The sequence below is a fragment of the Homalodisca vitripennis genome, chromosome 1, assembly GCF_021130785.1.
Source record: "Homalodisca vitripennis isolate AUS2020 chromosome 1, UT_GWSS_2.1, whole genome shotgun sequence".
Classification (NCBI taxonomy): Eukaryota; Metazoa; Arthropoda; class Insecta; order Hemiptera; family Cicadellidae; genus Homalodisca; species Homalodisca vitripennis.
The window spans coordinates 87246098-87273405 of record NC_060207.1 but is presented as its reverse complement, the minus strand read 5'-3'; the positions used below and the strand labels follow the sequence as shown (position 1 = coordinate 87273405).

The 27308-nt window shown below is 32.0% G+C and overlaps 2 protein-coding genes across 6 annotated transcripts in view; one reads left to right on the top strand and one right to left on the bottom strand.

Moving 5' to 3' along the window:
* The window catches only part of LOC124366103, a 42261-nt gene extending 28007 nt beyond the window's left edge, over positions 1–14254 (top strand). For all 3 annotated transcript variants that reach the window (XM_046822362.1, XM_046822371.1, XM_046822381.1), the window contains exons 2-4: positions 10–132; positions 7639–7708; positions 13015–14254. In XM_046822362.1, the coding sequence (XP_046678318.1) occupies positions 10–132; positions 7639–7708; positions 13015–13278 (457 nt within the window). In that variant the 3' untranslated portion in view covers positions 13279–14254. The remainder of the gene's footprint in view (positions 1–9; positions 133–7638; positions 7709–13014) is intronic.
* The window catches only part of LOC124366089 (sodium-dependent phosphate transport protein 1, chloroplastic-like), a 56643-nt gene continuing 30158 nt past the window's right edge, over positions 824–27308 (bottom strand). The window contains exons 8-11 of one of the 3 annotated variants that reach the window (XR_006922776.1): positions 20901–21015; positions 16237–16399; positions 12786–12867; positions 824–7700 (exon numbers count right to left, since the gene is read on the bottom strand). Coding sequence is in view for 2 of the 3 variants with exons in the window: in XM_046822350.1 (XP_046678306.1) it covers positions 16244–16399; positions 20901–21015 (271 nt within the window). In the remaining variant the exon portion in view is untranslated. The remainder of the gene's footprint in view (positions 7701–12785; positions 12868–16236; positions 16400–20900; positions 21016–27308) is intronic. The other 2 variants (XM_046822350.1, XM_046822337.1) reach the window with 2 other exon arrangements.

Genomic DNA, 27308 nt, shown 5'->3' with positions numbered 1-27308 from the left:
TTAAAAAAGAGCGACATCTGGCAGCAGAGAGTTCCCCATTAAAACTGTAGAGATGTGCAACAAGCCTACAGGCTGCAGTCAACAGGGCAAAGATCATATTGCCTCATACATGTCTTCACGTTTATACACAAGGTAATGTATTTTTTCATTTTTCTATTAGACTGAAATGAGACTAACAATACATTTTTAGAAAAGTTAAATATATTTCTGTTTGAAATGTTTTAAGTATTTTGAAGACTTTTGGACTGGTTTGTATAACCATATGTACTCGTATATAAAAAAAATATAAAGAGTTCCAATTTTAATCTAAGCTTTATATGAAATTTGTGAAATTGTTGCTGTAAAAAAGTAATAAGTTGCACAAACTAAAAAATTGGAATTTAGTATATTTTAGACAATTCTTACAGTAAAAATATACATAAAAAAACCAATATCTATTAAACTTTTTCTTAATGAATTTCCAAATTTTGCTGTAACAAAATGTGTCTATTTTGTAAAAAAGTAATGTGTAGCTTGTTTATTTTCTAAATGTTCAACACATATTTTATTTGTAAGTATGGTACTATGCTCTGGAAAGAATTATTTGTGAGTGAATATAAGCATCTTAAATAGCCATTTATATTGTGAGAGTAATATAGCCATAGATTTGTGAGGGTAATATTTATTTTTTTGTTATTGTATGAATACAGTACTCTTTCTTTCTTCTTATTCTTTCTAAAGCAAAATCTGCTTCTTGTAGCTCTTCCAACATATTCACTTTCGATACCAGTCAAGAGAAAATACTAGATGCAATAATGTACAGGACATAGTTAAAAAAAACGAGTAACAATAATAAATAATTTTTATTTTGTGCTCAAATCAATGGTTTTCACAAAATACACAGGGCTTGATCAACAAGAGTCGCATCAGGTACCAACAATGCCGAGTTCATCATCTCCATCTGACCTCCTCACTCCATTCATCTCCTGGTAGACTATTAATATGGTATTTACAATTTGCAGATGAGATGACATACAATGTGAGGGGTCTCATAATGATTACAGTTTAACGTAACAACTATTGGAAAACTGTGTAAATTCTATCCATAATATATACAAGTGAAATTGCTAAATCTTTCGATTAGTCTGAGAATCTATGATCATTCGTTGACTACTTAATATACATATTGTTACAAGCTCAACAAAAATATTTACAAGACAAAGGAAGATCTCAGTTAATATCAGAAAATTACTTAACAAATGTAACATTTCCAACGTACTAAGCTATTATCAAATCAAATCTTTCTCTTCTTTAGTTTGCAAAAATTCAGAGGTAATAGTAGGAGATGATTCTTACAAAGTAATATAGTTTTAAAAATATGTAATTATAACACAGAACTTACTTACTCTGGGTACTTTATCATGGACTAATAGCCAAATTTAAAGGTGAATGAAAAGTAAGTCACCAGATAAACATTCTTAATCTTATTTACAAATAATTATTACATAACAAACGCCTTGACAAAATTTGCTATGCTCAGTTAGAAAAGTGCTTTGTCAGGAAGTAATATACGATTGATTCTTTGATCAAAGTATTTAATGTTTACTAAAATGACCACATTATTGAAAATGGGAAAGAAAATTTCCTATTTATCCATAACTTTGCTATCCATTTTTCTATTAATTAATAGTCAGCTATTTTTAATTCAACTGAATATAAGTTTATAGCCCAGCACATACTTTCGTTGAAAGTTATTCATTGTGTACCATCACAAGGTAGACAGCGGAAACTCCATTGTGGTGTATAATTTAAAAAAAATGTATTACGAGTCTTTACAATATCTTTAGAATATATATATTCTATTACATATTATTATATGTATATAATATTATATTTATTTAGTAAGTATATGGATGTGTCGGTTGTAACATCAACTTAAATTTAGGAAGACAAGTTTATACCCCAATCATGATATTTCATACAAGTATTTTTTATTTTTATGTTTATTTTTAAAGTATTCCAAATTTTAAACAATTTTCCCAATGAAGAAAGTGTATATTTATAAAGTTTACTAGTACCCTGATATACATAAAATGTTGTTAATTTCTTTGAAAGGAATCCAATTAAAACATTTAGTTTCACAAATTTATATTGCGTTAATAGTGTCAGGTTGATCAGATCGATTGAGTTATTTGATATTATGAGTTATCAACATGGTCTACATCCAGTGCTTGTGATTTACATCTGATACAAGGAATAGAGTAAAAATCCTAGATTTTATGGCTATGCCTTAATCTTTAAAAGACCAACATTGGTGCTAGATCTCTACACTGTCCACCAAACGGTTTTCAAGATATGTACTCACACACACACACACACACACACACACACACACACACACACACACACACACACACACACACACACACGAGCACATGCACACACACACACAGAAGAACTTTTTAGACCATCCCTATTTACTAATAACATTTGCAAACACTTCAATTCACGTCACCTGGATCGATATTTGTTTGTATTCTCGGTATTCGTTTATCTAAAGTATAAACATCTGTAGCCCTGATACAATACATAGTATGCCCTTGCTTTAATGTCTGTTTGAAATATCATCGGATCATCGTATTTCTTGAATCATACTAGGAATTATATATTAGTTTTACATACCTAATCAGTATTGTATCCCCCATCAGTGTAAAAATGAACTCACTGTCCCCTAGATAAAAGACAGGGACAGTGTGTTTTTTGTTTGTTTGCTACAATAAAAAAAAATCGTGCTTTAAGTGTGTCGTACATTTGCAATGTGTCAGTCACGAGCTCAATGCGTTCGCTTGTTTTCAAAAATTTACAAAGCAATGGAGTAAATGGTTTGTTGTGTCATTTGGACCCAAATCCCTATGCTTTTTTTTCTTTTCTGCAGCTAACATAGATCTGCCTTTTCACTATGTTAAAGAAGCCAATTTTTAGTATCTTACATGCACACAGTTACAATTTTGTTCATTAAATTGAATTTTATAAACAATGTTTCATTTCAATAATATTTAATAGCAAGAGAAAAACTGTCGTCTATAGTAGAAGTTAGATGATAATACTATCATTAGTATCTGTAACACAGCGCAACAGTCAAGGCCTGTTCATTAAATACAAAATTCTGTGATACTGTGTGGCATTTTGCGTTGCTGTGACTCAATTTACATTCAAAAATTTTAACTATTTCTTCAGTATTTAAATTATTTTTAAATTACTTATACAGAATATTTATTTGTGTTTTATTTTTATACCTAAACAATGTACATGCCAATCTTGTCTAAATTTGACCGCTAAGGCTTTGTGTGATTGAGTATCAAACTTTCAAACATCTTCAGAAACTTTCACAATAAAAAAGAGTAAGGTATTGAGACTATTCACAAGCATAGATCAGTACAGCTTATATATTAGTGATAAGGTACTTACTTGTACCCTATCACCTTACTTGCTTGTATTTTTGTATGTAATAAGTCTTCATATGTATTACTCTATAAAACCCTTAAACCCATATCTGTCATTGACTGAGCTTGATTATGTTATAAACAACCACTCGGTCCATTGTCATTAGCATGTTTATTACTCACATTATTAAAATATTGCCATAAAAACAATGCAATTTTACTATAAATACAGCTAATCAATACAAACCAAGATATACATAACTATGTATTGTGGATTTATTACTTTTTGTATAATTAATTGTTCTTTGATGAAAGGATGATACAATAGGAATAAATATATTTATTTAATACATAGTATAACAAAAATTTATCTAAATATTTCACAGTAAAAGGAGAGATAAATATTTTCTATCTGTATTGCTAGTAACTTTCATACAATGACTGCAATTTCATATGCATTAAACATTGCTTGATGATGTGATAAACCGATGCCACAGGTCTGTCATTGCTCTAAATTTGCCAACTTAGAGAATTAACTTTAAAGAAGCAACCCAATCTGAGGTCAAGGGGGCGTGGATAACATCATTAGTTAACAAGAACAACAGAATTCTGTCAGTCTCTTCAAAGAATTTTTAATTTTGTACATAAAATGTACTTGTAGTTAAATTATGATTAATTTGTAAAGATATTTTTTAAATTAATCTTGAAATATCTCATGTTTAAAGTTAATATACTTATTTTTTATCTTATATAAATTCAGATAAGCACAGTGTTTAGATATTTTTATTAAATGATTTCAGTACTTCATGTAACTATTTCAAAATACAGTAGTATGCCCAATCAGTAATAACACAAAAGACAAAACTATTATATTAAAATCCAGGTTATGTTATGAAATAAACTTTCTTATAAACAAAACAACTTTGTATTTAAAATTTCATATTGCTAACAGTATGCCAACGGTACAAAACTTCACTTTTAACCTTTTTTCTGATTTATCTCAAATAAATTTCAAAAAATATTAAATACTGGTAAAGATCATTTTATTATTTATTATTTCTTGAACAGTAAGACAACACTGATTTTGTACCAAGAACTTTTTTAAAATAAAATTGGTTACAGGACAGGTATTGTTTGCTAGGCGCATATCACTTTCTTCTTGAAGTTCCAGCACTAGTTAAAACAACTTAAAATATTTCTCTTCAGTCCATTGCTTTGTTTCATGTTAGTTTTTATTATGTAGATTATATGATAAAATTATAAAACTAAGCTCTTAAACTTTCTTATAGTAACAATTTGCTATTATAACTATATTTAATTATAATGTAGTCAACTGCAGAATTACATATTAATCTTAAACATATAATTTATTGAAAATGTATAACTCAACAGTTGTAAAAATAATTATTTTTCATTTAGCCTTAACAAGGACATCAAAATTATGTTCAAAGTATTGTACAAAATAATTTGTGATATGAAATAATTTGGCAATAATAAAAGATGATTAAATTAGAGAGGAAAAGGCAGTAAAACTGCATAAGAAGCATTTAAAATAAGGGAAACAAATTTTGTTTCATTTTGATGTTCCAGTTTTCTTTACTTTTATTCCAGAGTCTGCTTTTTCCAGTGATTGTAGGTAGGGTTTATTGTTATAAAAATTAAATTAATAATATACTTGAAACAGACTTCTCATTCCAAATGTTTCTGTAATAACCTCCCCAGTCCAAGGCAGACTCCCTTGTTCCCAGGAGAGGCAAATCATTACATTATTCTTTCTACCTACATTAGAACTATATCCACAAATAATAATAGTGCTTGCACTACACATATTATGTATGTTGCTTGTTCTTGATGTTAGCACAACACACAGTATTGACATGACTTATTTACTCTGTCTTATTTGTGATATTATGAACCGGTCTGAGGAGATCATACTGCCATTTCGAAAACGTAATAATATTTTGTTGATACAATTTAAAATAGTAAATATTTACATATAAAACCTTCTGCTATAAAAAAATTATACATTTTATTATTATAACAATACAATAGTAGTATAATATTGTACCTGAAGCAAGCTGATAGTAGAAAAATCAAATTAAGATATTTTTTCAATTTCAGCTTCTGTTAAATAATTTAATATTCTATGAAAAGATATATCATCCAATGCTAAAACCTGTTTCTGCTCTGATGTGTTCAGGCTGAGTTCTTCTACAGCACAAAAAAGAACTGTAACTATAAATACATTACACAGAAGACAATGGTAAACAAATATTTTTAAAATGTTAAGACCTTTGTACTGTATTTGATTATTCTATGTTATTTTATATTTAAGGGGCATATAAGGGGTTGTAAACTAGTTTTATTTGCTTTAGAAAATATGTTGCACGCTCAGATTTCCGTCACAACACACCCTGGGCAGATGCTCTAGTTCTCTTTGTTGAACTGAATTACCTCAGGAGGTAATGAAAGCTAAAAAGCTTTGATGATATACCAAAGAAAACCCTTCTCAAAAACATATGCATGGCCACACTGAAAAGCCTAATGAAAACATGAATAACATCATTTGGAGTTGACTTCTCAAAACTCTATGGGCATATCAACATTTCATTTTGGTGTTTATGAAGTTATTGCATCTTTTAATGATGTCTACATTGTCAAATGTGAAATCATGAAAAATCTCAGAATAAATGTTGAACACATTGTGAGCTATGAACATGGACAAAGACCAAGTTTACTTTTTAGAAAAACAAACATAAGAGATGACAAAGAAAGCACAAACCAAAGGACAGAAAAAGCTTGAAGTTGAAGAAGAAAATTTTAATGATCACACCTAAGGTACAGAATTATTTCAAGGTAGGAACTGCTTAAACTAATACATTTTCTGTGAATAATTAATTTGTCTAAATTTTTTTGCAATTGTTCAAAAATAACCTTTTTAATGGGATTTTGTAAACTTTTCTGAGGAAGCAAAAGAGATAGAAAGCATTGAAATTTTGACCACATGTTTAATTAAGTCTTTTATAAGGTTTGACACAAGCTTTTAATATGATTGCAGGAAGAAAAAAATAATTAAAAATTAAAATTAAAGTAAAACAATCTTTTTGTAGGTATATAGGAAATAAATAGTCTTTAAAAGTTATTTTTTAAACCATATAAAATATCTATAAAACAACCCACATAAATTTCATTGCTATATGTTATGTAGTTTATTTTAAAAAGTGTGCAAACTACAGACCAGCGTTTTAGTATTGGTTTAAATGGGCCCATCTTATTTTCTTCAAGATTTTGTATTGTGTAACTCTGATAGTTTAACACTGCAATCTAATTTTAATTTAATTTTAAAGGAAATAATGTCTAAATGGTGAGTCAATACGAATTGGCAAAAAATATAAGATTTAGTATGCTAGTGCTACCTACCCAGTGCAAGATACAAAGTTATCGCCCATCACTGATCAGTATTTCGGCCCTACAACCCCTTATGAATGCAAGGTCTACTCTCTTGTAAACTAAAAAGTTCATAAAATCAATCATTCAATTGACAAATGGTGCCATATGCACTTTTCTAGCAGTATTCTATCCTAACCTGACAGTAAAGCCATTTCTCATATTTTTAATGAATATCTTGAGATGTCATGTAAAATAACAACTGCTTGAGTTGTATTGCATTATTTCCTTTTTACTGAACACATATTTCAATTCTATTACAAGATATACTCAGGTTCACCTGAGTAAACAACAATTCACAGCCACATTAGTATAGTAGTCAAACCTATGAACGTGACTACCAAAGCACACATCACCATAGTGGGATGTTGGCAATACCGCTACAATTAGTTAACTACTTAAAAATAAACTAAGGGAGCTTACATTTTCTCGAGTTGGACCATAAATACTAAACAATAATATTGTTTTCTTTAACTCTCCACCTATATTGTTGGGTTGTTTGTTTATCTTTTTCTCAAAAGAGAGTCTAATAATAAATAGTAATCATAAATATATTTTTTTAAATATTTAAAACAATTTTAAGCTGACTTGTTGGAGCAGGCAAAATATTGAACCATCAACAATAACTTAAGAGATTAATTCAATATTAGAGACTTGCTTGATACAGAGTACCAAGGATTCTTGGATTTCATCATTTTCAGTTAGATGTGATGCAGGACCCAGCGACAATGTGACGTGAGAGGTACAGTAAACTGTTGTGTTGGTGCAGGGATAGACTGGCTCAGACTTCGGCCAAAGTGGCAGCCTTCAACGCCAGAACCACCGAACCTCCTACACAGGTAATGACAATTTAATATAAAAACAAATAAAACTTAAATCTATTACATTTTAACTCTTTAGTTCACTGTTTATGCTTGAAGAATTGAATTGAAAGACGCCTTTACACAATGAATGTATGTTATAAATTATTAAGCCAGATGATCAATATTAGCAAAATTAAATTTATAGATGTATATTTTATTAGACAGCAGAAAAAAGACTTTAGTAATAATTAGCATGACATATGATTGTTTTGTAATTAATTACTGAAACAGCAAATTGTAGAATTATCAGTATATACAGAGTGTTCACAAAAGGGTGTCACAAACTTCTGTGGATGATAGTTATAATCATTTCAAACAAGAAATGTCACGTAAACATAGGCCGAGAAACATCTCGTTTAGCCACTAGCTGCCATTTTGTATTTTTTGATAAAAAAATTATTATCTCTTTAACTAGTAAAACTAAAGAAACCAAATTTTGCACATAGGTTTATATAGATAAGAGAAAAAATATTGTGTTATTTACTTTCATATTAACAAAATGGCGTCTGTTTAAAACTTTAAAACTCAAATAACAAAAAAACCTGTATAGTTATAAAAACTGCATAAGATACCAACTATTTGCAAAGAAATCTGTCAAGGCGAGCACAATCACTTTATAGTTATGCTTGCACAAGCCGGGAGCAACTAAGGTTTTGTCTTTTGATAGGCATCAGCTGTTTTAAATAGGTTATACAAATTTATACCAATTACAGTGACAGTTGATTTAAATAACAGCTGTTCAAATACTGTCAAATTATGGCCATTTAGTTTGCACGAGTTATACAAAACCTTTCATAAAATAGTTATTTCTTAACCAATGTTTTACAAATGAGGTATCTTTGGAAAGTAAAAGTTATTTATAAATATTTTTTGTGTCTTATAAAACTTTTATGAAAACAGTTGTTTATCAGATATTTTATATAATAAAAGTTAAATGGCGGCTATTTTGAAAATATGAAACCTAATTTTAAGGTATTTTTTTCTGATTTAATACTTATTGATATAGACCCATTTACCAAGTTTTGTAACAATCATAAAGGTAGCAACAAAGATAAAATTGTAAAAAAAAGAAGAACAATAACATATAACTGCTAAATAAAGTGGAAATCGGAATAAAATTATTCTTCATTTTTAGCTTAGAATCACGCTCAGAAAATGAAAATACATAGCCAGCCCAAGCTTTTTGTTACACCCTGTATATTGCCTATCTCATTACTTTATTGTTACAATGTTACATTATTGCCTCTCATTCAGTGCTTATGTATTTACTCCATATTAATTTGGAAAGGCAAAAAACCATTACTTTACAAATTTCATTAGAGTGAAACATAGGCTTCAAAGGGTTAGACCAATTACATTGCTTCAAACTTCTATAACCTTAGCCTTCAACACTTGTTTGTTTTACCCATACGCTAACTGAACATTAGGGAGATTAATAACTGCTTGGCGTGTGTATCAGGCATAATTTTATGCAACTTCTCTATTGTCATGTATGACTTTGGCATGTTTATCACTATGTTTTGGTTGTTTTAATTTACATTAAATAAGAAGAAAGATACTAGTAGTTAACGTTTCAATTTCAGTCAACATTAAAATATAACAATAAACAGTAACAGATAACAATAGCAAAAGCTATATGAGATATACACATTCAGATAACATGATATTAATAAATAATTCAAGTCGCTCCAGATTTTTGATATGTTTAGAAAACATTAAAGTATAAAGCGTATTAGGAAAGTAAGTACCATTTTGAAAAAAAAATGTGTAAAACAATTCAAATAAATTTTATTTTAACAAGAAAGAACTACCCTTAACTATTTTTATAAATAGTTTCCATGAATGTACAGACACTTTTTGTAGTGGTGACCAGCTTTTCAGTTCCTTCTGCATAGACACTTCTCACTAGTGACGATTTCATAGTATTTTTCAACTCACCGTCGGATCCAAAGTGCTTGCGCTTCATGTGTCAGATAAATCCTGTACTGGTGACGACTATCTGTATGGTTGATCAAAGTGCTTCCAACTCGTTTGGCTTTGTGAACATCAATAAGCATTTTTTAAACCCATCAGGAATACAGCTTATGATAATCTAGGCCGTATGTACAAATCTCGTACAAACCAATTCATGAAATTTGCGGAAATTCATTTGGAAGCGTTGTAAATGTGCACCATCTGTCTTCTAGGATTCATTGACGCCACATTTGTTCGACCTTTATTGAATACTAGCTGTTTCCCGCGGCTTCGCACGCGTCTCTTAAGCTTTCCCGTATATTTCTTTGCCTTCAAATAGTGTTTGGCTATTTAATATACGTAACTGTGTCGTAATTGCAGTTTATAATGTGCAGGCGCTTTGATAACTTTTATATCTTGCAGTACAGCCTGGTGGTGAGTTACATCAATGGGCATTGCATATAAACCTTCTACATAGAAAAATACAAATAAATACAAATTTTCATAGTGATCGGTCCAATAGTTTCTGAGTCTATAAAGGACAAACACACAAACATTCATTTTTATATATTACTAGCGGGCCCGGCGCGCTTTGCTGCGCATTTCAATAATTTTTTGCAAAAGTTGCCCGCGGCTTCGCACGCAATTTCCCGTTGAAAACAGTACACTATATTCACTTATTCTTTTTCTATCACATTCTAAACATTGCTGAGATAATTGATAGTCGTTCCATCGTGAGCCTCTTGGGCGTATTATGAAGGTATGTACCATATTCCTGCCTCTATCTAGCTGTTACCCACGGCTTTGCACGCAAATCTTAAGAACCGAAGTCCTTATATTACTTAGTAAATTTTTTTTTTTACTATAATAAATTTTAGATTAAATTAGTTATATCTCCGATGCCACGATTGAGCTTGCTTTGTTGTCTCGATCGAGAGAATATGTACACACGGAGTTTTGAGAACCATACTTCTGTCAAAAAAAAACAACTAAGGTTGATTTTATAACATTCTTTATATTTGTAGCCAACGTAAGATAGTAATTATGATATCTGCATTACTCTTCTGATCAAGCATGAGCATGGTTTATATTAAATAAATATTGCAGTTAAAGGTGAATTTTTACGTCAAATTTGAATTGTATTATCTGGATAGTAAAGTCTATGTTTAACAGTGATTGCAAAAACAGTTTAAACAAAATTTGTCGTTTCTCTTAAGCTTACTCTATGCTTTAAAACTATAAGTGTAATATATGTTTACAAAGAACAGCTGATTAAAAATTTGAAAAGACGTTAACATATGTTTGCTGCAATGCATTTCTTATGGGTATTTCTGTAACCAGTGGGGCGGAATCCTGAATCGGGAAAGGGATGGGCATAGCTTATAAACCTTCTCCGTGGAAAAATACATATACGTACAAATTTTCATCATGATCGGTCCAATAGTTCACGATTCCATAAAGGACAAACATACAAACATTCATTTTTATATATATAGACTAGCGGGCCCGGCGCGCTTTGCTGCGCATTTCAATAATTTTTTGCAAAAGTTGCCCGCGGCTTCGCACGCAATTTCCCGTTGAAAACAGTACACTATATTCACTTATTCTTTTTCTATCACATTCTAAACATTGCTGAGATAATTGATAGTCGTTCCATCGTGAGCCTCTTGGGCGTATTATGAAGGTATGTACCATATTCCTGCCTCTATCTAGCTGTTACCCACGGCTTCGCACGCAAATCTTAAGAACCGAAGTCCTTATATTACTTAGTAAATTTTTTTTTTTTACTATAATAAATTTTAGATTAAATTAGTTATATCTCCGATGCCACAATTGAGCTTGCTTTGTTGTCTCGATCGAGAGAATATGTACACACGGAGTTTTGAGAACCATACTTCTGTCAAAAAAAACAACTAAGGTTGATTTTATAACATTCTTTATATTTGTAGCCAACGTAAGATAGTAATTATGATATCTGCATTGCTCTTCTGATCAAGCATGAGCATGGTTTATATTAAATAAATATTGCAGTTAAAGGTGAATTTTTACGTCAAATTTGAATTGTATTATCTGGATAGTAAAGTCTATGTTTAACAGTGATTGCAGAAACAGTTTAAACAAAATTTGTCGTTTCTCTTAAGCTTACTCTATGCTTTAAAACTATAAGTGTAATATATGTTTACAAAGAACAGCTGATTAAAAATTTGAAAAGACGTTAACATATGTTTGCTGCAATGCATTTCTTATGGGTATTTCTGTAACCAGTGGGGCGGAATCCTGAATCGGGAAAGGGATGGGCATAGCTTATAAACCTTCTCCGTGGAAAAATACATATACGTACAAATTTTCATCATGATCGGTCCAATAGTTCACGATTCCATAAAGGACAAACATACAAACATTCATTTTTATATATATAGATTATTGATCATTGGTGCAATCTGAATTTAAAATTAGGCAATGACGTCTTCTATGCAACCTGCATTACACTACTGATCAGGCACTTTACAATAAAAATTTTCTAAATTTTAAATGTAAACAAATGTTTCTGCCTCTTTGATGAACTTCAGCTGAAAGTATTAACAGCTGTTAAGTATCAGTTCGCTTTGTATTATGTGTCGTAGCGCAGTCTGTCGGATCCAATATAAAACACTCTAACATCAACAACGATTTATAATAAAAAAATTAATTAAATAAACTATTTAAATTGGACCAAATTTACTCTAGTATGTATGCCCATGTTACTTCCAGGAACGTGTAGAATCACTGTACAAAATTTCACGATGTTTCGTGCATTGGTTCCAGAGTTATAACGGAACATACAAACAAACATTCGCATTTACATATATAGATTCTAAACCACATTTTCACTATTTTATCACTTATTGCATCTTTACCATAAATGTCTTTAAGTTGACGATAAATTTCAGCCACTTTCACATTCTTTACGCTCAAAAATTTAATTAAAGAACGAATCTTACAGTTGGAGAGATCAGTAATTGTCTTAAACTTTATAAATGTTAACAACAACCAGAAAACACAACATAGAGCAACCAAAATTGCGTTAGTTGAGAGCTAGTGAAAAAAAAGGAAGACTTACGCGCAAGCCAACCGCAGCGCTGTGTTGGCGGTACAATGAAATGGTACTTACTTTCCAAATACGCCTAGTATGATTTTTTTATCTGAAAAATCAAATTTTGATTAGAAAAGCAGTTATATAAAAGGATTTTTTAAATTTTTATTTAATTTTCATTACATGAACTACAAAAGCACAAAGATTCTCTTTAGTTCTGCCATATTTTGGTGTTATTTATTTATATTTATTCCAGGTCAGATTTGATCCCAGAGGGTACCTGATTCTACAAGAAGACTCACAGAGGGTGTCGGTGCCAAAAACGGAACTAACTCTGTTTGAAAATGAACAGATTGACATAAGGTGTCCCGCCTCAGCTAAGAACCAATGTGTCAGAGTCAAAACCACCAGGAGCAGTTTGCCACCAATACACCACCAACTGAGCAAAACCAACCACAACTGCACCCATGGTGGGTTCTGGAAAACTAGGAGCCTTCACACCAACTTACCGAAACTTTAGAGAATAACCGTTTGAATTCAAATGTAAATCTCTTAATTAATCTGTATTCTATATTAAAGATACTTTAAATTATTGTACATGATCTAAATCTAATATTTTGTGTGTACTGAATATCAAATAAAATCCACATAAAATGGTAGGTAAGAGAGAGCAAAAGGTGATGGAACTTGAAAATGTCAAAATATGTTCACAAACAGGCTTACAATGATTAGAATCCCGACATGATCTATAATTTTGTTGAGAGTAGAACAAAAGTTTTTACAATCAACAAGATCACAGGCATTATTAGCTTAAACACATTTACTGATATATAAATATTGTAAATTAAAAACCTATAATACTAACTGTTAATTAAATGCCATGATAAATTTTGAAATACCTACTCATTATATATTGCAATAGAATTACTATGTAATGTTTAATGTTCTCAGTTGTTCTCATATCATGCTAGTAATTTGCAAGCTTATATTCACAAATCTTCATGCATATATGGCATACTCTAAATGTATCTTGTTTTCTTCTGTATTTTTTCAGAGGTAAGTAGACTTCTGTGTAATGTAAAATAATTAATTTTATGCACTTTTTTTAATTTATTAATTTTATATTAATATGAATGTATTAATTAATTTTATTGATCTTTATAAGTTTATACTAATAAATAGTTAAACTAAATACTTTTTTACATGGCATTAAGGAATTAAGCATAACAATTCTAATTAATCTTTATAAGTTTATACCAATAAATATTTAAACTAAATACTTTTTTAAATGGTATTGGCATACCATTTAGCATAACAGTTCTATATCCAATTGAAAGAAATATCTTGATTGAAATCACAAGTATACTAGTTTCCTATTATTATGAGATTAACAATAAAAATTAGTTTTTTCCATATATGAACAGCTTATGCAGTGTGAGTTAAAAGTATGCATACACTCTGTTTAGTTTTTGATGGATAAAGATGAAGGGATGGAACTCGGGACATCTTTCTAGGAAATAGAAGTGAACTTTTTAGTCACTGTTACAACCTTGTTCTTTTCCCCAAAATGGGATTTTAGGGGGTGGCTCAAAATTTTTAAATGTAAAGGCCTATTATAAAAAAATTAAGTGACACCTCATTTCAAAGGTCTTGATAAAAGAAAAAGAGCAGTGGAAACTGCTAACAATTTTGAGCCCCTACCCACAAAATCTCATTTTGAGGAAGTGGCCAAAGTTGTAACAGTAGTCACTAAAAACTTCACTTCTATTTCCTAGAAAGGTGTACAGAGTTCCTCCCTCCATCTTTATCCGTCAAAAACTAAACAGAGTGTATCCATACTTTTAACTCACACTGTATACAAATTATTTTACAATACTTCTTACAAACACAAAACAATGCAAAGTTAAAATAGAATTATTTTTGTAAGTAATAATATTTATAAATTAATTTGTTAGTCTCGAATAGTGAACTAATTTATGATATTAGGTCTGTGTAGAAAGTAAATTACAATACATAATAATTGAGCGAATCCTACAACAAAGGCTTGTTAGAGGAAATTATACAGAAAAATAGAGTTGCAGCCTGTAATATACTACTACTATACACTTTAAATAAATGGTTAAACTTAATTTGTATTCTGATGATTATAGATAGAAATAATAAATAACTCAGTATGATACAAATGTGAACTTTAATGATGATAAATTGACATACAGGTTTGAATTTTGAAACAAGATGGAGGATACAATAATGGTATTTTTTTTTAAATACAGTTCTTAAATTTTAGGGTAGGGTGGTCGTGCTGGCTTAATGAAATATAAATATTAGGTAATGTTTTTAATAAAAGATATTGTAATTTGAAAAATAATTTTGTTAAATTTTAATTATATTAATTTTGAATTGTTAGCCAAATTGAATGTTCCTGGGTTTTATGTTCTTCCAAGGGATCACTGTTAAATTTAAAAGGAATTTTCTCACCCAATGTCTGCCTTCTGCTTCTCTGTACTTCAGTGATAATATGAATTTAATAAATTAACCTTTCTTTTGAATCAAATACTGCTGAATAAAATATAACCAGTTTCTTTATTTAAAATAATAATCTTGCTTCACTTCTTCTATATCCCTCTCTCCTCTTAAACTTTTAAACCTCTGCTCTCTTCACTCAACAATCATCCCTGAACACTGTATCACTGACTTTAGTTTACTTTATAACTTTTGAGTTTTATATGTAATAAGGTGAATTTTGATTAATTTTGATATATTTAATTTTGTATTTATTATTGTTTGTATCAAAATTTGAGACAATTTATAATTATTAATTATTCCTTAATTATTTAATTATTATTACTAATAAATTTCTAAATTAAATTAAATATTGAAATGAATGTGAGATGGGTGTATGAAATGAGTCATTACAAGCCTATGGTAATAAACCTTTTTTATATCAAATAAAGCATTTTTTTATATCAAAACAATATTTTTATTTCCATCACCCTGTATATTATTTGGCATGTATTTTCAAATGACCTTAAACCTAAACGTAGTTAGGTTAATCTACTTTTCATTAATTAATGTTTTAAACCACAGGTTTATATTGCAGTAATACCACCCCATGGCACAGATATATTTCTACAAAATATCGTTTTTATCATTATGATGATATAAAATTTACAAAAAAATGAAAATGTTCTTCATTACTATCATTTTTACTCAAGTTCGATAAATCTTAAAGTTTTTTGTAGAAATATATGTACTAATTGTGAACTTGCTTCCAACTTGACACCATAACATACTTGTTTACAAACAATTACCAGCGATCACTTCAAAACACTCAATTATTACAAAAAATACCTGATTCTTCACAAACAATTCTAAATCCGATACACTCCATTACTTTATATTGCATTAATCTACACTTGTTTAACCATTCACTTAGTTCAAAATGCCCTTGGAACTCATATGTTTAACCGATACTCACACTGGGATCAGAGGACCTGAGACGCGGACGACTGACTGTAGTATATGACAGCTGCGGTGAAGTTGACTCCCGCAGCCAACACAAAGACAGGGAACCAACGGCCATGAGACGTCGTCACCAATTCCGCAGTAAGTGGTCCACACAAGATACCAGGGATTGTTGCCTGTGACACACCCAACACAACTAATAAATTGCCAGAATTAATTAAAAATTCACATGCATATTATTTAATTCAATCAAATTATCCAATAAATTTCATTATTAAGTTTAATCTATAATTGAAACTAATTATAACTGCGGATAGTTTAAAACACTTCATATTGTCAAACCCATTTAAAATAAAAAATGTAAAACATCTCGTGAACAGGGTACACTTACATAATTGTTTGTGTATTGTAGCGAAAATAGTTAGTTCAAAAAGTTATTCAGGTTAATGACTAAATAATTAAAATATATAATAATAAATGTGTTTATTTTTATTATTCAAATACATGTAGATACACTATACAACAATATACAGCTTGAGAAAAATATACCAACCAAAAAAGAAACAAATCTTGCACTTGGGGGGGAATCATCATCAGCTTTTTAAAAGATAAACATCTCCCCTTAAAAGAAAGAAAAAACTAAGCAGCAACCCCAAGTTCTACAATAACAATATAAAAATAAAAATACATGCAAATGTAATTGTAAAGAAACTTAAATTACTCTAAATCATTAAAGTTACACATGTTAATTATAGAAATCCAACCCATGTGTCTGCTGCAGGTTAACCTTCTCAATTAAAAAATAAAAGACAGTGAACCGAGATCGAACATTAAATTCTGTATTTTGCTTCAAAAGTCGCTTAGTGAGACTCTTGAGTTGTTTATTAATACTTAAAGAGACAAGGCAATGAAGAAAAGTAAAGTTTATGAATGGCAAAATCGTTCTTCAAGGTCGCATGAACATTGAAGATGACCCTCGTATTGGACAACTGCGACCAGTGATGAAATCATTGACCGAGTATGACAAGTTGTAGACAATAGACAATATTCTTTATTTGTTGTTTCTTTAAGAAATACAATTGCGTCAATAGTAGATAATAACAAAAACTTAGATTAATATTTCTTGCTTTACAAATATTGATGTGGTATTTATAGAAGATCGAAGAACTCCTTCAATGAATATACAGGTCGTTCCATCAGCCAGTCTCGAAAATGTCTTTTCAGTTTGTTCCCTTTCATGTTCTTGAGATTTGGTGATAGTGCATTAATGATTTTGCGTCCGATGTAAGAAGGTTTTTTGCTGAATTGCGATGTGTGGTGTACAGGGAGAATGTAGTCCGTTGCTCGTCTGGTGTGGTATGAGTGAGCATTTTCATTTCTAGGAAGGTCCATCTGGCTGGTGTAGATGACGACTGCATGGATGTATAGTGCTATGACAGTAAGAAGGTGCAGGGATTTGAAAGCTTCTCTGCAGCTTTCCCTAGGGCTGAGGCTATAGAGTGCCCTTATAGCTTTTTTCTGGAGTATCAGGATTTTGTTGAGATTGGTTTCAGATGTTCCTCCCCATGAAATTAAGCCATATCTGAGGTGGGACTCCACTACAGCATAGTATGCTGTCTTTGCCGTCTCCAAACCTCCTATCCACTTCATTCGCTTTACCACATAAGTGCCAGATGAAAGTTTTTTGGTCAGATCGCGTATGTGATCTGTCCAGGAGAGGTCAGCATTCATTGTTAGGCCAAGCAGTTTTGCCTTTTTTCAACTAAAATATTAGGTATTTTAGGAAATCTGCTCTTGTCTTCTGCTAAAATTGATCTGGGTGGTTTTAGATTGATTTATGACCAGATCGTTTTGAAGGCAGTATTGGAGTGATTTTTCTGTTGCTGATGAAATATCCAAAATTAGATTTTGTGCTGTGTTATTTGTAAACAAAAGAGTTGTGTCGTCTGCGTACATAATGGTTTCTACAGAATTGTCATTGATAAAACTTGGAAAATCGTTTGTAAAAAGTATGAACAAAAAGGGGCCTAAAACTGAGCCTTGAGGCACTCCTCTACTTACTGTGAGTTGTCTTGATCTATACATGCATTTACTCCCATTTACATTTTGTTGAATCTCAACTATTTGCTTGCGTCCTTTCAGGTAGCTAGTCACCCAATCTTTCACCAAGCCTTCAAAACCTAGGGCTGAAATCTTTTTCAAGATAAGATCATGATCTAGACAATTGAAAGCTTTACTGTAGTCTAATAGGACAGCTGATACGTGTTTGTGGTCTTCTAATTTATCTATGACATATTCAATTAGATTAGTGACAGCTGTGGTGGTGGATCGTCCTTTGAGATAGCCATGTTGGTTCTTTGTTATTAGATTATATCTGTCCAGATGTTGTAACATTCTTAAGAGTGCTACCTTTTCTATTATTTTTGAAAAAGTTGGTATTAGTGAAATGGGACGGTAATTTTCGGGTTTAGTGATGGATCCTTTTTTGTGCTTTGGGTATATTTTTGATATTTTTAAGGGGGATGGAAACTGGCCTGAGGAAAACGATTGATTTATTATGGTAACCAGTGGTGGTGCTAGTTGTTTGGCACAGTGTTTTACTAATTTTGAAGGAATTTCATCAATTCCACATGATAATTTAGTTTTCAGGGAAGCTATCACTCCCAAGACTTCTTTAACAGTTGTTGGTGTTAAAATTAGTGATTGACAATTTCTTTGTGGAAGCAAAATCGGATGAGTTATGGCTGTGTATTTCAGATGTTCTCTATTTTCGCCTAATGTGGAATCTGCTATTTGGGAAAAGTATTGGTTGAAATGTTCGGCTATTTTGGCGGGGTTGTCTATTATGTTTCCTTCTATCTCCATCTTCAGTGTCGAATTTTCTTTCTGTTGCTTACTTTGCTTTTCTGAGTTTATTATGTCCCAAACGGCTTTAGACTTATTGTCAGAGTTAGTGATGTAGTTAGCAGCCATATGTTGTTTGAGACTCTTAAGCTTGAGATCGTAGGCCTTCTTTTTTGCTGCCATGGATGTTCTATCATGTTCATTTCTGGTGAGTATTTTGGACTCTTGGTCATACTGAACTTTTAGTCTGCCCCTCGGCTTTGCTCTTACTTTTTTTCTAGGGCATATGTGGTCCAATATTTGTCTGACAGTTGTCTGAAATGTTCTGTATGCCTCTTCAACATCAGGGGCATTGTGTACCAGTTCCCACTTTTCCATTTCGAATGGAATGCTGTATGAGCAAACAGAAGAGTAAAAATTGAGAAAATTGTATTTGATGTAAATTTATCACATGGCAAGAGTCCAAGCATCCTCATGATCATTTGAACATGTATCGAATTTGTTTGCGAGTGGTTCCAAGAATGCTGATGGACGACCAAAAAGAAAACTGCATGTTAATGGCGAGTTAATTGATATGGCCGATGCAGATCCGGATTATTTGAAAAAATTGTACTGGTAACTAAACACGGTTTTCTCTATGGTCCTAAAATAAAACATCAGTCCTCTGAAAGGAAAATGAAAACATCTTCAAGAAACGAAAAATTTGGACAAATGCAAAGTAAAAGTTATCCTTCAAGTGTATTTTTGACTACGAAGATTTAATTCCCTATGAGTTAATTCCAGAGGGACAAACATTGACCAAAGAACTTTATGTGAAAATCCTTAGGTGCTTAAGAGATGCCATCAGGAGGAAACACCCTGAAAAATGGGTGGTTTTTACTTCAAGACAACGCCCCTACACATCGGTCTTTGTTAGCATGTAATTATCTAGCAAGAACAGATAATTTACCATTTCAGACCTAGGTGGTTGGTAGGCTAATGCAGACCTATTGCGACTTGTATTCTGTAGTTCAGTTTTAATAATTAGTGTTGTGTTTTGTTTTTATTAAGTGCATCTTTTAGAGTTAGTTAAGTTGACACACAACATTGTGGTTGTGATTCCTGACTTATGCGTATCACAATGTTCTGGTATGATTTGTTTATTTTAACCTAGATTGTAGTTTTGTGTTAGGTTAGTTATTCACCTAAGGAAGAGATCAGATTGCAGATTCTGCAACATGTTACTGATTTTTTTGAATCACTAAACAACAGCAAATGTCCAGAAAATCCTGTTTCGTTCACTTTATATAAGGCTTATAGATATTTAGAATTCTCCTAAGCACAAGAAATACAAAATGCCTTAAAAGTTGGGATCTATATTTATTCTTTTTTAATGTAATAGAATAGAAATAATTATAACACAATAGTTGTGTTATAATAACGCAACTATAATAAGTAGTCTATTTCTGAAACTACTTGCACTTAACTATCAATTAATATTTTTAAGAATACGGTTTTCATTATTGTAGGTTAATCGCAGTTAAAGTCTGCTCTTCCTTAGAAACAATGTCTGTGTATTATGTGATAAGTACTAATGATAACAACTACTTAATAGTGTCAGAGTTTGTTACAATACTAGAACAAAACGTTAGTGGATAAAATAGAATAGGCTTTTTTCAGGTATAGAACTAAATATAGCCATATTCTACATTTTATACTTTAAAACATAACACTTGAATTTTAAATAGTGTACGCATTTATTATTCGAATCTTCTAATTTCTTCTCAAAGAGAAACCTGAATAATTTCAACACCGTTCAATTAAAAATAATGTTAAATTTTTGTTCACACTTACCAATGTGTTGGATATAGCGAATGTGACTCCAGCATGGTTGGGTGCGATGTCTGCATGGTTACTGAGGTGGCCAGCGGAGTTACACGCGCACAGACCCATCGAGATAGAGACAAACCTGATTTAAATCAACACTTTATATAGTTTTTGTATGTTAGAGATTTTAAAATAGAACCAGGATTGCTATTACCATCATTATGTATTAACAATAAACAAGTTCTCAAGAATCAAAGTCTGGTATCTTAATAAGTTGTGTGAAAATCTCAACTCTTTAAATTACAAGGTGAAGGACGAAAATTAAAAACCAGTAGAATTTTTAAAACTTACAATTGGAAAAAATCTTTCAGTGCCATTTGTATAAGACGAATTATGTGAATGAATGGGGTTACTCAGCGTATTCTTGTCACATTAAAGTCACATTAGAAAAGATCTTAACCCTCCAAATGGCTTAAATTTGGGTGATCTAAACTTAGTGTCAAGCGGTAGTTACCTTAATTCGGGCGATCTGACATGAATCATTCTAACACTTGTTACAGTGCATAAATCAACACCTTTCATCATGATTTGTATAACACTAAAATCAAAAAGAGTTGCTGATTCCAGTGGTATATTTCATTTGGCTATATTGGCAACCTTGACATGTCATCTGTTTTGACTATCTCAGATTTTGAATAATATTATATTATTATTCTTTGCTGGGTGCATTCCTACCACGGAAAAAAACTAAAAGAACACCAAACTTGATTAACCCAACTACAACAAAAGGCTGCAGTGCTTGCCTCTCTGAGACCCAAAGATGACTGTTGAACAACAGTTGAAAACATGTTCATTGTAACTATGTAAATTTATCCTTTCAGTACCATAGGGAATAAAACTGCTTTACTAGTAAAGTATATAAATAAAATTAACAATATACACAACATATTATATATTAAGATTTTTAAATAACACCCTTCCACGGTATAAAAAAACTGTCTACCAATAAAAAGTTAAATGACTGCCAAAAAAGTTTGAAAAGTAAAGAAGAAAAGTAAATATTGCATACTCATATATATTAAAATGATAATATTATTTAAGATTACATTTTGATTTGTATGTACAATAAAAATGTAATTGTGACTAGAGATACTCAAACAACTTCCAAATCAAGATTTTCCTTCTAGTGTAAAAATGATTAAATTTTGTCTGCTAAGTTAAAAGCACAAAGTCTGTTTAATATCTTGCAGTATTTATTACAATTTAATACTGTTTTACAATGCAAGTAAGTATGTAATGACTACTAAACTTATTCACACTGAAGTTTTTATCAAAACATGAGAAAAATATGTACTAAATGTATAATTATTGAAGGTTAAAACAAATTTGACAAATCATGCTCAATAAAGCACATACATTAACACGTTCGCTACCGACTCTAAAATTGGACTTTTAAAATAGACCGACGTCACGTATTTGTGACGCACCGATTCATACCATAGACCAACGTCTCACACATGTGTGACTCTCGGGGCACAAACTATAGCCCGACGTCACGTATTTGTGACACACGGATTGTATTACTAAATGTTTTTTTGGTTGCCAGTCGGTCTACTTTTTCCAACTATATTATTGCATGTCGGTCAGTGGGAATGTCCGTCACATATACTGGTCGCATGGTCTGAGCGTGGGATTTTTTATTTTTGTTATGCGGGAATCGTATTGGCAAACCTGGGAATCGTATTGGCAAACCTGGTTTTCTGTGTAATATTTCCAATCCTCGTGTTGTTGTCTAAACCTATAACAGTGGAAGATTTATATGTGCTTTTGTAGTTAAAACTGAACTGCTTTTTTTGTTTTATCGTGCGATGGGTGAAAGGAAGAGACCTTTTTATGTCCTGTGAGCGAAATCGATCGTGAGATGGACGAAGATGACAGTGATGGAATTATTTAGTTCTGACGGTGCCTCTGAGTATGTTCCTGACTCAGACATTCCAAGTTCATCTAGTGATGAGGTGAGCATTTTGAACCAATAAATATGTACGTTGACTTGGGCCTAAACCCAAATAGCCCTTTTAGCAGATGACATAGACAGGGTTCCCACTCAATCTAAAATACTCAAATTCACGGCTAATTCACGGTTTTCACGGTTAAAAAAATTAAAAATTCAAGGTCGGAAAGTTTTCATAAACAACGTTACCGGTACAAACAAAATCGTGTTGGAGAGGGGCGAAGTTGAGACGTAAAAACACTACAGACGCGGCAGAGCGGTAAAATACAATATAAAACTTCTTCCCATTTGACTAACGATGTCATTGGTCGTGCAGGAATTGACGGAAACGTCTAAAAGAACGAAATAACAATAGGCTCTTCGGTTACGACGCAAGCAATGAGCGGCGAGCGCTAGCCCCGATTTTAATGTGCGATTTGCTACATAATGAATATAACAAGGCATATTATTTTTACAAAACATCATCATAACAGTCATCAAAGCAATGACAAAGACAAATTTCAATATAATTAGCATGCACATAGCTCATAATTTTCTTTAACTTACAAGTTTGTTGAAATCTGAAGAGAACTTTGTTGACGACAGGTTAGACAAGTTGCAGGGTGACAGGATTCGTACGTTGGCTAAGGCTAACTCGTTTGAGTCCATGAAGTACACTTGCGTGATTATTAAATTATTTTCTTGTTTAACACAGTATTATTATTATTTCGATCAATTTCTTCCACAGGAAAATTTTCACATAATCACAGGTTCACATTTTAATTAGTACATAAGAAAAGGCAATTTTATTGAAATTAAAATAACATATAAACGTTAAATGTATAAAAAATTATATACAACTTGTTATAAGAAAAGTTATTTGGTACCAGTTTATACAAAAAAAATTATATTTGTACACATAAATAAAGAAATTGATAAAAATGTCTAGAATAAAAGTGAATTACGATTTGCACTTTTTGCTAAGTTCCTGTATCTTATCGTCTAACTCAGCTGCCCTTTTCCTGGCGTCGGACAAAACCTGGAATTTTTGTGCTTCCAATTCTTTTTTTTCTATTGCAGCTTACTTCCTCTCTTTCTCAGAATTAATTTTGTCTTTCATTTCTTCTCGTTGTTTTGCCAAGTGCTCCGAGTAGTGGGCGTGGGAATTTTTGGCAGCATGAACTAATTCATTAGTGATTTCCATTGCCTCCAATCCTCCTGCTGCTGATACGCCGTCACAAACTTTTCTCAATGCGACTAAACTCTCCTCCTTCAAGTTTTCAACTATACACTGTTTGTTGACAGAGAAGCCTCTTTCAACAAAGGAATTTCCGTGAGAAAGTGTCAGAATGAGTTGAATGAAAAGCTTTAAATCTTTATACCAATTCTCACAATAAGAATAAGATTGGAGTGCCGAGCTGGGGAAACAAATCTTTCATGTTGAGACATGAAACCAGCTGTTGTCCCGAGGATGGGGAGTGGAGTACACGATATACCCCTCCCCTTCCACTCTCATTGACAGTAGACAACAAAGGTTATTTTTAACCATAACATCACTGCACCACATTACAATAAATGAACCTTGTACGATATATTTTTCATCTGCATGAAATGATTAATAGCGTTAACGTAGTCGTATGGAACCCGACAAAAATTATACTTGGACGACTTCCTCGATTTTGTAGTTTTGTAGTAATAAAGCTTAACACTACAAAGTTACTTGACATTTGTTGTTTCCTGGTTAGAAAAAAATGCAATGGTTTTTTTTTCTAACGTTTTATATAACATGACGTTTCATTTTGTAATATTTTACTAATACATTATACAATTTAAACACACATTCACCATAAAAGATTTAAAACCGTGTACACTCGTAATATCCATGCAGCTTAGGAATCATAAAAAATATTATTGATAAGGAAAACGCATATCACAACCGTTTAATATCTAAAGAGATGAAAAATAAAATTGTTTTCTCAAACGACCTTACTGGTAATTAAAAACAGTTATATAGGCCTATAAAGTTATGGTCTCGCTGCGTTAATTGATATGTGTCGTGTAGGTTCTGCTCCGTCACATTATTATACTATTTATTTACGCAAGACCCTAAATTAATTCAATTTATTGTCCACCATACATTAAAATTTTTTATAATTATTACATTGTGTTAACAGTCATTACACACAACGATATAGATATCGTACTGAATAGCATTTTTCTCATTAATATTTAAATAAAATAAGGGATTTAATAGAATGAAATTAAGTTAAAATGTAATTTAAATTCCTTACATTAGATTAAGGATTTGTATACTTTTTTTATTTTATGAAAACAATAATAGACTATATCTGATACAATAAAACTCCAATACGAAAAGTGTTTACATTAAACGACAATCTATCAAGTAATTAAATTGTGTTATTAATCTCGCGTTCAATCAGAGAATGCCTTGTTTACAGCGGCCGCGTAGCGTAGCCAAGGCCCGGAACTGGCGACAGACAAAGACAGGCCTCACGTGATTTGAGCCGGAAGCGTCATCTCCCACCGGCCCTTCCTTTTCCTCATTTGTTTATAAACCATATTATCAGTACAATCGCTCAGATAGCAGCACCTGTCAAACTTCGTGGTCTATCCCCTACATTGCGTGCTACATTTTACTTTGCAATAGCGAAGGTCAACTTTCCCATATGATCGTCTGACGACGACCCGTGGTGATTTGATTTTATTTATTCAAAAGTTGTAGAGATTTTCACGGTATGTAAACAAAATTCACGGCTTATTTAAGGTTTTTTCACGGTGAACGAAATTCACGGCTTATTCCCGGTTTCACGGTTTTCACGGTCGGGTGGGGACCCTGCATAGAGGTTCAATTCGAAGAAGTACATGATGATGTAATGAATCTTGAAAACATTTTCCAATGATCCAAACGTGTTGTTTGTTGTTTCAAACATCCATGATGATTATCAGAGTAAACAAGGTGTTTGGACTGACACAAAGAATGAACCTCAGGTCCACAATTTTACTGGGCAAGAACAGATTACACATTCAATCGACAGATCCTGTTGAAATATTTTTAAATATATTTGATGAAGAATCGTGTTAAAGAAAATTGTAGCTTGGATAAATACTCGTGCCTTATTTGTTCAGGGAACTCCTACTACCAAGCATTCAAACATGCGATGGTGGAAGCCTGTAAATTTAGAGGAATTTAAGAAATTTTTAGGCCTCCTCTCCATACTGATGGGAAACTTGCACTTCCCTTCCATGAAGCACTGCTGGTCAAACTTGTGAGCTTTTATGACCACCCCATCTTTGGTAAAACCATGTCCAGAAATAGGTTTGAGGCGATACTTAGATGTTTATGTTTTTATAACCCTAAATGTTGATTCTGCAGATGACAAATTGCATAAAATAAAAAAATGTACTGCAGCATCTTTTGACGAATTTCACAAGAGCCTACAGTCCTGCGAAGAATCTGTCACTTGATGAGGCCATGGTATTGTGGCAGGGAAGATTGTCTTTTAGACAATATATCAAAAACAAGCGCCACAAATATGGCATTAAGCTTTATGAGCTTTGCACTCCAGATGGATATATTTTAAATATTCTCGTATACACAGGCAAAGGTACGATATCAGATCCCGTAAAAGGACATTCCTTTGAAGTTGTTACTCGCTTGATGCAGGATTACATAGGTAAGGGGACATGCATTGTTCCTAGACAACTTTTACAACAGCGTGGACCTTGCAGAGCACTTGATGCAGTGCAAAACCAATGTTTGTGGTACTTTACAAACAAATCGAGCAGGAAATCCGCAGCAGGTCATCACGGCAAAACTGAAGAAGGGTGAATGTATAAGTCGCCAAAAAGGAAGTGTAACCGTTATGAAATGGAAGGACAAACGCAATGTTTTGACAATTTCCACAACCCATGGACCCGGAACAGAAGAAGTAATTAACAAAAGAGGTGAAACCATAACCAAACCCTCAATGGTACTTGCACATAACAAGAACATGAGTGGCATTGATCGCTGTGATCAAATGATTTCATATTATAGTACTCCAAGGAAGTCACTTCGTTGGTATGTCAAAATATTTTTCCACCTCCTTGATGCATCTCTCTGGAATAGCAAGTTACATTCTATGCAAGAACCGGGGAAGTAAGATAACCTATTTGGATTTAAGAAACACAATCATAGCACACTTCCTTCAAGTACAGCCAACGCCACAACGCCCTGTTCGACCTAGGCCTAATGAACAGCACAGACTCGTGAAGGGGGACCGAAGAGTAAGATGTCGTCAGTGCTTCAAGACTCAGAAGAAGAGGAAGGCAACGATTTACTATTGTGAAGTTTGCACAGATAACAGTGACAACAAAATTGGACTTTGCGCAGCCCCATGTTTTGGAGATTGGCATAAGGAGTAATCAAGAAAACTACACCCAGC